Genomic DNA, 11,166 nt, shown 5'->3' on the forward strand with positions numbered 1-11,166 from the left:
AACTCTTGACTGCAAAATTTGAGCACAACTTAAACTAAAAGTTTATAATTTACGTCCGCTTTGTGAAGACAAGTTGACAGAAAGTGTTAACACAAAGTTTTGGTAAAGTTTGCGTCAATTAATTTGAACATCAACTTTTCGCAATCAACTTGACTTTAAATACCGGACGTAGTTTTCTGGAAATTTGCAGTCAAGGTCGCTATTGGCCGGCATTTAAAATAACGTTGGTAGTTTTGAATATTTTTTTCTACTAATATGTGGCGCACTTCAAGAAAAGTGTAAAAGGAGTACTTAACGTATATATTTATATATATATATGTAACTATTGTACCGCAATTGTAATTAATTTTTGGTTACCCATAACATTTATCAAAATTACATTGATTTATTATTGCAATTACAGTAACAGTTATATTTTAAAATTTTTAACCACAAAAAATAAATGCAACACAATACAAATTAAACAAAAAGTGAATTATTGCGATGTCTAATTTTGTATTCCATGCGTTGAATTACTTTGGTCGATTTACGCCGGTTAGTAAAATAATTATTAATTGTATATTTAATTATGTGACAGTATTATTAAATTTATATGATATAAATTTTAGAAAAATTCATTATTGCTTTTGTCAACTACACAAAAATCAGTGGTTTTAAATCAACTGAAACTCCGTCATACAAAACATTGGAATCCAAAATGGAAAAAATTCCGAAAAGAAAAAGTTATCAAAGTCAAGTTGCCGAATTATAATGAACCCGAAGACGAAGAATTATCTCAAGAAAAAATCCGATCTAAATTGAAGGAACAAGGACTGATGCCCAGCAGACCTTGGATCGAAAAACAAATATTTCTAGGTTGCACTGGTGCTGTTTTTGAACCGTACATACCTCCAGAAGGAGATGGTAAATTTTCGGTCATAACAACTACGGTAAGAATTTTTTTATGGGTTTCCATGTCAAAATTATGACATTTATTAATAGTTTCACTTAAAAAGAGCGTTTTTTTATTGTAATTTTTCAAAAATTTTAATTTGAAACAACTTCTGGTTAAGCAAAATGTCAGAAATCCAAAAATTCCATTATTTGAGGCTGTTGCAGAACTTAAAAATTTATTCATAAAAGATATTGTAGTTTTTTGAAAATATTTTTTTATCGTAACTTCACAGTTTCTAATTTAGCATAAACGACTTAGAGTAATCAACAAATTGAACTTAAGTTGGTTAATTAAAATTCAATTCTTTCCTAAAACTCACATTGACTGAAACTAAAAATTTTTTAATTATAAATAAAAAATTCTAGGGTGTCAAACAAAAAGCTGATTTTATGAAGAAAAAAGGAACGTCATATCTTGCAGTCAGAAAAATACGTACCTTTGATGAAGACTTTTCTATCGGAGACTTTGAAGATGAAGCCCAACAAATTTACTTGAAAGCACACGAAGCGATAGCAAAGTAATTATTAAAACTCATTAGCTTTGATTATTTTAGCGTGAATGTGAAACAGTCATCAATAGATTGTACGACACTCTCCCTGATTAAAAAAAGCGATTTAAAACGATTTGAATTAAAAAATTTTAAATACTTTTTAATGCTTTTGAATACCTTGAATACTTTTGAATCCCTCTTCTTATAGGCATTTAACATTGCAAATCGTTTTAAATCGCTTTTTTTAATCAGGGCTATCAGGGTTCCATGACAACTGATCCCCGACAAATAATTACACGACAATTGATCCCGCAAGCAACTGATCCAACAGACTAGATCCAATTGACAACTGGTCCAACAAACAACTGATCTAATTCATCAGTTTCATCAAGATTTTCATTATCATCCTCTTCAAAACCTTTATCTTCATCATTTTCAACCGAATGTCGATGGGATCACTTGTGGTATAAAATTGTTGGGATCAGTTGACGGCACCCACTCTATTATAAATAAAACTAAATTTTTGTTTACTTATTAATTAATTTTTTTTTGCAGGAAAGACAAAGAAAATCTGCGCCTATACGTTACTGAGAAGGCGTATCCGGTAAGTTCACTAGTGTGAAATCGTTTTGTTTCATCCCTTGTAATAATATGTATAATTAGTTGATAATTATTTTCTACTGGTTCATAAGATGAAAAATGATGTTGGGTTTATTTTCAGGAAGTCCAACACAATACTCTTGACAAGACAATACACTGGAGATTCAATGAATCATTGGAACTTCCCCGTATAGTGCACGCACGTTGCACTCACATAATAACCAAAGAAAACATTTTCGCTCAGCTTACTGTTCGTTTTCACAATCAACAAGTTTAGTATAAAGTTTTGTTAATATTCATGATGTTCATTGATTGTATAAGAATCTAAAACATGTTATTTTCTTTCAGACTTTAGCGGTTTATGATCGTTTCGGTCGTCTAATGCACGGCAGTGAAATTGTGAAAAAAGACGTCCTAGAGTATGTAGTTTTTGAAAAGCATTTAGCGAATCAATATGGAACTTGGAGAATTCATGCTAAAATAATTCCGCCATGGATGCCAGAAAGAGAATATGCTAACAGAACTTATACATTAAAACCGGAAGAACCTCCGAAAGAGGAAAGTAATACTGCAGTAAAAGATTCCACTCCTCCAATAAATCCAACTGTCGCCAGTTCACAAAATGATGTACAGCCTCAAATAAATAATTAATAGAATTATGTTAAAGAAACAAAAATGAGTTAATTCGAATCGAAAGAAACGAAGTTATTATTAAATAATTATTGTTATCAACTGTTTATTTAAATAACATTTTATACATGCTGCTAAAATTAACAAAGTACGAATTTTGTATTAGTAGACGTAAGGTGGGAATCGGAATCAGGACAGGCAATTATTATATATTGTACATAATCAAATGTATTCTGTTTCATTTGAGCGAAGAATTTTATTGGTAAAAAGTGAAATTAATTGTAGACTATTTCATTATTATTATTATTATTATTTTGTCGGTTAAAATTTCTTATTTATACTCAACACTTAATCTTACCCTACACAGAAAAAAAGGATTTCTTGACACAAAAAATTTTTACTCGTCCCAAGAAAATTTTTTCTCAGCTCAAGAAATTTTTTGCATTATGAATTGAAAACAGAAATTTTCGTACGGCGAGAATGAATTTTCTCAGAGCAAGAAAAAACTTTTTGAGTCAATAAATTTTTACTTGTACCAAGAAAATTTTCATGTTCAATTTATAATACAAAAAAATTCTTATGTCCAGAAATTATTTTTTTCTGTGTATTAAAAAAATCCATCTGGGATTGCATGGGAACCCATAGTAATCTATGTAGGAAAGTATGGATTTATGTAAGAATCTATAGGAATTAATATAGGAGTATATGGGTTTATATAAGACTCCATGTAGGAAACCATGGGTATCTGGATTCTCATATGGGAAATCAACGTAGGAAACTGTGGGTACTTGGATTCCCATTTTGACATGGTGCAGATTCCCATGGGACATCTTTGTAGAAATTCACACGGGATTCTATACTAGATTCTCATATGGATTTGACATGGTATGGATTCCCATAGGAACCCATGTGAGAATCTATGCTAGATTCCTATAGAAAACTATATGGGAATCCATCCGAAAAACGTCATGTAGGAACCCATGTTTTGAATAACTTCTAATTGTTTTGAATCAGGGAGAACCCGTGAAAAAAGCGGGTAAGAATAAATGCATGTTTATAAATTTAATTGATATTCTGTCCAGGGAAATTAAAACAGGTAACCAATAATATCGCGTACATTTTTTTTGTTGGTTTGATTCATTTAAAACATCAGTTTCCTGAAAGTGACGCAAATTGATGGTCACTGGAAATCAATTGGCGGATAAATTGTCGCTTGGATCAACTGCTGCGTAATCATAAAATTATGTTGTAAATTTCTACGCCTGCTTTTTAAAGACAAGTTGACAGAAAATTGACATCAACTTATTGATCATTAACTCTTTGCAGTCAACTTGACATCTATGTAGTGCTGAAGATTTCCGTCAGGGTCGATCTCAGAGCACGTGCACTGCAAATTTGACTCAGTACATACTTCACATCAGTCATTTTTTATGGTTTTCTCTCTTTAACCTCTATTTAGAAATTTTTGATCAACATTTATCTGGTATCAATAGAAAATAACATAAAATACGCATTGACAGATGAAAATTCTTCAATAACACCGTAAAAATGATGTCTCGTTTTTTTGGTGCCATTTTCAAAAGTAATTAATTAATTTTTCCTTATATTAAAATGTATTTATTATAAGTGACATAAGTTCAGTTAATTAAATATAATTTTACCATATAATAATGAGAGAATGAAAAGTTAAATTTTATTTTATTCTATTTCTAGACAGGTTAACTCATGACATTGGACGTAGTGCAGTCAACTTTAATGCATCAGTTGCAAGTAGTTTAAAATGTATTCAACCTCAGTCTTCTGTCAACTGTTCTGCAGTTCAACATTCACGTCTTAACTCGTCACTTTCCTCATTGATGAATTTTCCTCTCAGTCACAAAATCAGATCGTCCAAGTAATATATTTACAAGTCTATCAATTAGGGGGGATAATAATCTCGCTAAACTTTTTATGGTTTCAATCTATTGGTCGGTTAACGATTTAATAAAATAAATTTCAAATTTAAAAAATATTTTCCCGTTATTTGAATGGAAAATCTTTTTTAAGCGAGCGCGCGTTTTGTAATTAAGTTGGAAGATTTAATTGGCATCTATTTTTTTATGTTGCATGCAACGTAATTTTCATATGAGAAAAAAAAATATCGATTTTATTCAGCACTTGAATTTTAAATTTTACTATGATCTGAATTGAAATATTGATTTTGGTTTTTATTTTTCAGTTCAACAACTTTTCCTATTCTTAATTCTCCCAACACAGACCTAAAATTACAATCACAGGTACGGAGTTATGTCAGATTCAATAGAACAACTGGAAAACGTGAAACTGTTGGAGAAGTTTTACAACGTTTCTATCGATTGAATTGGTAAATATAATTTAAATTATTAAAAATTTTAATGTTTTGCATCTTAACATTATCACTAATCTGTAATAATTCAGGGGTATATGGATAAGAACTAGAGCCGGAAGACACAGAAAGATATGGACAAAAAGACAGTCTAGGATAACACGGTTACGCCAGCATATATTTACTAATTCCCAGCAATCATGGATGTTAGACAAAATGGTATGTCCATACTGGAGAAAACCAAAGTATTACGTTGATGATCCGTACGAACCGTACCATAAAAGAGAAGAATATTGGACTACTAGAACAAAACCGCAGCCTTGATTTAATACTATTGTACTTGGCAATTAAAATTAAGATTTTCAAAGGTATAATACAATAAGTTGATTAAATATTACCAAATTGTTGAGGATTTTTATTTGAAATTACTCTGGGCTGCCCTATCCAGCTTCAAATTAAATTTTATCCAACATTTAATTAACTGATTACTAAAATTTCCTCAGTCTTACCAACTAATTGCTAACTTTAATTAAATTCATAGATTCTGTAATAATATTTGAGAGCAACTTGAGCTTGAAGACAATGGAAAGTTTGAAACTTGGCTCGAGGGTCAGCGACTTTACATATTTTCTTAAAACTGAAAAATTATTTCTTTAGTTTTTTAAAAATTGATATTTTTTGAGCGAATCATAACAAAATTTAAGGTAAAAGACCTAGTACCCCATCATCCCTGATTGGATACTTGTCCCCTGATCGGGTACTGGGTCTTATCTTATATAGTTTAGAAAGGGAACAAAAGAAAAAGGAATGGAATATATTAAATAACAAAATCAATTACGTCAAAAAAATTGATCGTTACTTTATTTTGTTTCAATATGACTAGACTTCTGACAAAATCATCTTTATTTGGATTATTCTTGTAGTTCGATTAGCGAGAGATTGAGATTCATGTTACTATAAGAACATATAGAATTCAACTGTTTTACATTGAAACGAAGATTCCCGAATCTTAGTCTCTCGCTAATTGAACTGTAGCATTATACCAAGCCATTAACAAACTACAAAGCTTGTCGAATAGCTTTGAAGCTTCTTTCTCCGCCATCGAATTCCTTATGAATTACCGTACATATTTTTTGAATTCGTAAAAGATTAAAAAAACCATTTGATAGATACTACTTTTACTTACTAGTTTTTCCTACAATTTTATTTTTATTATTTCGAACTTCCAAATATATAATTCCTGGTGGAAACTTTTCTCTTCAAAAACTTCGAATAATTCTTTTACGATTGAAGATGAAAATTTCTAAAAGCTTTTTTTTGTATAATTTTATAACTTACAGAATAGTTAGAATTTCATATATATATAGAAAATAAGGATTTCTTGGCGCAAAAAATTTTTACCCGCCCCAGGAAAATTTAAAGGATCAGATGTCAGTGGAATCACTTTGTAGGTATCACTTGTCGTGGTATAAAATTGGGATCAGTTGACGGCACACCACAACGAGTGTACGAAGACAAAACACCCTTGACCCCATAATCTATTTTTCTTTCACTCGTCTTCACATTCACTCATTAATTGTAAATAATATCTTACACTAAACAAAGTTTCACTCTCTTTGGTATTAGTCGACTAGGCACCGAGTCCTTATCTTGCGAGTTTTGGTAAATTAAGTCCTCGGTAAACTAAGTAAGATTAAGTAGAAACATATTTTACTATACCTATACCTGTAGGTATAATAGAATCAATGGCTTTCAAGTTTACTAAGTTTTGAACAGTGCTGAGTATATTTTACTCTTCTCTACTCATTTCTTATGAATACTTTTACTAGTGAGTATAATCACAAGTCTCATATTAGTTCTGCTAAGAACTTAATTGACTTAGTAAACTTGAACGCGCCATTGTATGTATTTTCAAAATTTTATTTTGGAGCCAGTATCAAAACTTCGTGATTTGTTTTTCGCTTCAATATTCAGTGCCAGTTTCTCAATATCTCTATTCATCCGGGATTAAATTATTGCAAGTATCTCCACATATTTTGAATACATAAATATACTAGCAATAGTAATTTAATCTCGTGTTAAAAATCTTGGATTGACAAACTGGCCCTGAATTACTGTAATACTTGATTGCGTTTTGTACACTTCAAGCGCGAAATTTGTTGTGTTAATTGTACTGAACCGTACTCAGCAAAACCACGTCTTAGCTGGCTCCTCGTGAAGTCAAAAGTTTACACGCAAAGTTCCACTGAAAAATAAAAAGCATATTAGTATTCAAAATTGTTTTACAGAACACAAAAAAAGTTATAATATTTTCAAAAATTTCAATTGTTTAAGTGAATAAACTCACATGTTATTAGGGCCATTGTATGGAGGTGGATTCGGCCGAATGTAAGGATTGCATCGTTCTATATTGATTCTGAGTAATAATATTATATATGATGTTAAAAAAAAGTTAATTTTGGACATATACAGTCGAATTCCATTAACTCGGACAGTTAGTCTACGTAGGAGCGGAAATTTCCTGGAAATTTCGACTTATCGAATGCCCCTTCTCCTTTAAAGAATAAACTACAGCGCATGCGCACTTGCATATACATGAATCGTAGCTCGTAGTGGGGGTCAAGATTGAGGGGAAGTTCCGAGATAATGGAATCCGAGTTAGTGGAATTGGACTACTATTATTTATTAAGTATACCTTGAATTTTGTAACAATAAATCATCCGGATTCGTTGATAGTCCTGTTGATGAACGTAATGTTCCTTTTTGCGTGGTTGCATAATGAACCATTTGCACTCCATTTTTTTCATTGTTTTCAACCAACGATAATTTTTTTGTCGGCCTGGTAAAAAACAACGATAACATAATTTTTAAACAATGCGAAAATTATTTGATTCAGAGGATTAACTCTAATTTATTTGTGCTGTCTTCGATCTCAGAGGGCACGGAAATATTTAATATGTTGTAAGAACCCAATACGGTCGTTCATTCGTGACTGGCTTTTGGCTCGGGTAGGAATTACACACACGGGTTGAAATGTCCTACTTTCCTCCCTTGGTGTGTAATTTACTATTTTTTTTTAAGCAGTACAGGGTGGAAATTCTCTCCATGCATAATATGTTAATAAAGTTAATAATAGTTCATTCAAAATATTGTTAATTTTTTAGATGTCGAAAAATGGATATAATTTTATTGAACAATACTTTGGCGAATTACCTCATGCTTTTTTGTCGATTATCATCCAACTCATAAATATTGAATAGTTCATAAAAATATTTTTTGGATACCGGATCTTTTCTACAAAATTAATTTAAACATTGAAAAAATTATATGTACAAAAATAGAATCTCTTTGACGAAATATGTCCGAGAAAAATTCTTACAAATATTTTGAACGTTTTAATCTTTAGATAATTTAATTTCAAAAATTGATTTTTAGCTTTCAGGGCAAGTAGATTTTTTTAGCACTACTGCGAAATTATTCTTGTTTGAAATGCTATGATGTCATGGTTAAGCCGAACCATGTCAGCCACCTGACGGAAATTAAAATAAATATATCGCAAAAAAATGACTACGACCGTAACAAAATTTCCATTCCAATTTTACAATGGCCATAGTGTTTTTTGAAATTTGTTTATTTTAGTTTCTGTCAGGTGGCCAACATGGTACAGCTTGATGTCGCTTTTCATCTAAATTATTAATTAACTATTTTTATCTAAAACTTAACTTATAATTTAAAGACATTAAAAAAATACTTACATTTTATCATGATGAAAACAAAATGTTGTGCTCAATAAAGAAGACAATATCAAGAGCAAAACCAATGAAATAAATACAGTTGACAAAATTTCTTTAACGTAACTTCTCATCGGTAGAAGTAATTTCTTTGGTCTTGCCCACTGCCATTCTACATGCTCTGGTATTTCTACTGATGATCTTCCAATCACATTCATACTTGGTTCACGTCTTGCACTTTCTTGAAATAGACTATGATTTTCTGAAATCTGAAAATGTAATCATTAATTTCATATTTTTAATTTTCTTATTGATAAGATACAATGGAATTTTACTAATTTAAAAGAACACCAATCCAATAAAAATCCAGCATTACGAAAAACTATTTCTCTAGAGCTCCGTTTAAAATCTTTCGGACACGGAGATCTTATTTTTAATGGCCTTAATTCTTCTTCAAAATGATTCAAGTCATGGGAAAATGGTATTGTGCTGCCAAGCTTTAAAACAACTCTGCAATTAATTAATATAATTATAGACGTAATATATCTTGGGTTAATTGAAGTATGGTTTAAAAATAATTAAAGTGAGTAAGTATATTTTACCCTTCAGGCTCCATTGGATTCAAAGGAAGACGTGCGCCTTCTTCAACTGCTGATGCTAAATAAGTTATATGTAAATCTTTGGCTTTAGTCCATAGCTCGGTACTAAGAAAATAATTTTTAAATTAATTCTAATGCTTTCATTTTTCAAGAATGAATTAAAGGCTATGAGAGAATCAAAATCGTGAAAATGCTTCAGTGAGTATTCGTTAGAAATATTGAAAACTTAATTGCTGATTGCGGTGAAAAAAAGTTATAGTATCGCATCCTTAGAATTTTGCAAATAATTACCTAAATTACCTGAAATTTTCAGGTGGTTTAGAAATCTTTGCTATGGAATTCCTCGAAATCAAACTTTTAAGGGGTCGCGGCAGAATCGTCAATAAAAATACTCCCGATTTTTAACAATGCGACCTAAAGCATCTACTACTGAAATTTTTCCGAAAATTAATTCTGAAGAAGGTCAAAGTGGAGTCAAAGATAAAAATACTTCCGTTTTTTAACTATAAGACCTACAGATTTGAATCTTACACCAAATTTTCTCTATATTCATAAGAATTCGCCAATACTGGAACTTTTTTCGAAATCCAACTCCGAAGAGTGTCGCGGTGGGATCAATAATTAAAATAATCCCTTTTTTTTAACTATAAGGCTTACAGACTTAAACTTTGATACAAATGTTCTTTACATTTACGAGAATCCATCATTACTACTAACTTTAAATCTGTAGAATTTTAATACTCCAGTAATTTGACATCAGAATTCAAATTTAATACTCGCCCGAGGCATTTCCACTATTCTTATTTCCTTCTAGCCTTTGAAAAACCAATAATATTTTAATTTTACCGAAAAACGTTTAAAAGTCTTTCCATTCGATAATTATCAAACGTCTGCTCGATATTTAAATTGTCTATTTTTAAATACACTTCATATGTAGTTAAATTTTTTTTTTCTTTGACATTTATATTAATAACTTTATACTTTGTTTCATAAGTTTTTTTGTTTAGCCCAGCAATTTCCAACTATACAAGAATGCAGTAAAAAAAAAATCATTTTAAAATTCAAATAAACAAATGTTAATTTTTACAAACCTTGAAATCTCCTTGATCTTTGGGCGCCACACCATACAAAAATCCCTTGTGATGGTGATTACTATACACATAATGAATCCATGGTGGCAAATCAGGAGCGTTTATGAGTGATGCTTGATATGAAAAATCATTTTTACCTTCAAAAAATTCAAATTCAAAAATCATTGAGGTAAAGATAAGACCATAGTATTTAAAATATTCAAAATACCATCAGATGTCCAGTTAAATGAATCAGGTCCAATGGGTATCACAAAAACCTTACAGGTGACAATTGTTTCAGCAAAACATGTATTAATTAATGGTAAAAAAAGCATAACAATCATTTTTAAAAATGATTTTGTTGACAGTTTGCATTTTAAATCAAAACAATGGAATTCTATCATTTTTCTTAGGTTATATTTTTAAATCCGTACAATTTTCTTGTTCTTGTTTGTTGCAATCTCTGTCTACATGTCGAAAAAATATAGAAGGGTGATAAGCTACAACTTTACGTCATTAACTATTGACGTACGGAAAAAGTAGGCGTGGTTTCCCTCTCTATTTGCAGATATTTCTGTAATTTTACCCACACATTTTAAAATTGTTATCTTTGAAACCAAAAGTATGTTAGTGTTTTATATAAATATGATAAATAATATTTTCTGAGCTCGTGCGCGTTCCGTTTTTCTCTGTACTCTTTACAGTAAAACTCGTTAAATACCCGCCTCAAGTTATGTAGGGGAAAAAATTCTTAGAAACGGGTATTTA

General features: G+C 30.6%; 3 protein-coding genes across 4 annotated transcripts; 2 read left to right on the forward strand and 1 right to left on the reverse strand.

Annotated features, from left to right (window-relative positions):
* Positions 1 to 284: 284 nt before the first annotated feature.
* On the forward strand, positions 285 to 2,929 carry LOC130675622 (probable 39S ribosomal protein L45, mitochondrial). Its single transcript, XM_057481411.1, has 6 exons — positions 285 to 534; positions 609 to 929; positions 1,300 to 1,451; positions 1,980 to 2,028; positions 2,146 to 2,295; positions 2,373 to 2,929. The coding sequence occupies exons 1-6, from the start codon at positions 484 to 486 to the stop codon at positions 2,673 to 2,675; spliced, it is 1,026 nt and encodes a 341-aa protein (XP_057337394.1). The 5' UTR covers positions 285 to 483; the 3' UTR covers positions 2,676 to 2,929.
* A 1,131-nt stretch (positions 2,930 to 4,060) lies between these two features.
* Positions 4,061 to 5,400, forward strand: LOC130675662 (39S ribosomal protein L35, mitochondrial). Its single transcript, XM_057481481.1, has 4 exons — positions 4,061 to 4,236; positions 4,368 to 4,548; positions 4,873 to 5,016; positions 5,091 to 5,400. The coding sequence occupies exons 1-4, from the start codon at positions 4,203 to 4,205 to the stop codon at positions 5,320 to 5,322; spliced, it is 591 nt and encodes a 196-aa protein (XP_057337464.1). The 5' UTR covers positions 4,061 to 4,202; the 3' UTR covers positions 5,323 to 5,400.
* A 416-nt stretch (positions 5,401 to 5,816) lies between these two features.
* On the reverse strand, positions 5,817 to 11,108 carry LOC130675608 (alpha-sarcoglycan). Of its 2 annotated transcripts, XM_057481391.1 has the most exons (10): positions 10,628 to 11,108; positions 10,420 to 10,556; positions 10,175 to 10,350; positions 9,332 to 9,433; positions 9,065 to 9,239; positions 8,754 to 8,998; positions 8,212 to 8,292; positions 7,694 to 7,837; positions 7,346 to 7,414; positions 5,817 to 7,243 (listed from the first exon to the last, which is right to left on the reverse strand). In XM_057481391.1, the coding sequence occupies exons 1-10, from the start codon at positions 10,800 to 10,802 to the stop codon at positions 7,219 to 7,221; spliced, it is 1,329 nt and encodes a 442-aa protein (XP_057337374.1). In that variant the 5' UTR covers positions 10,803 to 11,108; the 3' UTR covers positions 5,817 to 7,218. The 2 variants fall into 2 exon arrangements, with proteins under 2 accessions (XP_057337374.1, XP_057337382.1); XM_057481399.1 differs by lacking the exon at positions 8,212 to 8,292.
* Positions 11,109 to 11,166: the final 58 nt, after the last annotated feature.

Source organism: Microplitis mediator, chromosome 1 (genome assembly GCF_029852145.1).
Source record: "Microplitis mediator isolate UGA2020A chromosome 1, iyMicMedi2.1, whole genome shotgun sequence".
Lineage (NCBI taxonomy): Eukaryota > Metazoa > Arthropoda > Insecta > Hymenoptera > Braconidae > Microplitis > Microplitis mediator.

Coding starts and splice junctions, on each gene's coding strand:
- LOC130675622 (XM_057481411.1), top strand. CDS start 484: ATGTCTAATTTTGTATTCCATGCGTTGAATTACTTTGGTCGATTTACG. Junction 535..608: donor ACTTTGGTCGATTTACGCCG/GTTAGTAAAATA, acceptor TATAAATTTTAG/AAAAATTCATTATTGCTTTT. Junction 930..1,299: donor TTTCGGTCATAACAACTACG/GTAAGAATTTTT, acceptor AAAAAATTCTAG/GGTGTCAAACAAAAAGCTGA.
- LOC130675662 (XM_057481481.1), top strand. CDS start 4,203: ATGATGTCTCGTTTTTTTGGTGCCATTTTCAAAA. Junction 4,237..4,367: donor TTTTGGTGCCATTTTCAAAA/GTAATTAATTAA, acceptor TTCTATTTCTAG/ACAGGTTAACTCATGACATT. Junction 4,549..4,872: donor CACAAAATCAGATCGTCCAA/GTAATATATTTA, acceptor TTTATTTTTCAG/TTCAACAACTTTTCCTATTC.
- LOC130675608 (XM_057481391.1), bottom strand. CDS start 10,802: ATGATAGAATTCCATTGTTTTGATTTAAAATGCAAACTGTCAACAAAA. Junction 10,557..10,627: donor ATTTAACTGGACATCTGATG/GTATTTTGAATA, acceptor AATTTTTTGAAG/GTAAAAATGATTTTTCATAT. Junction 9,434..10,174: donor AGACTTTTAAACGTTTTTCG/GTAAAATTAAAA, acceptor TTATTTTCTTAG/TACCGAGCTATGGACTAAAG.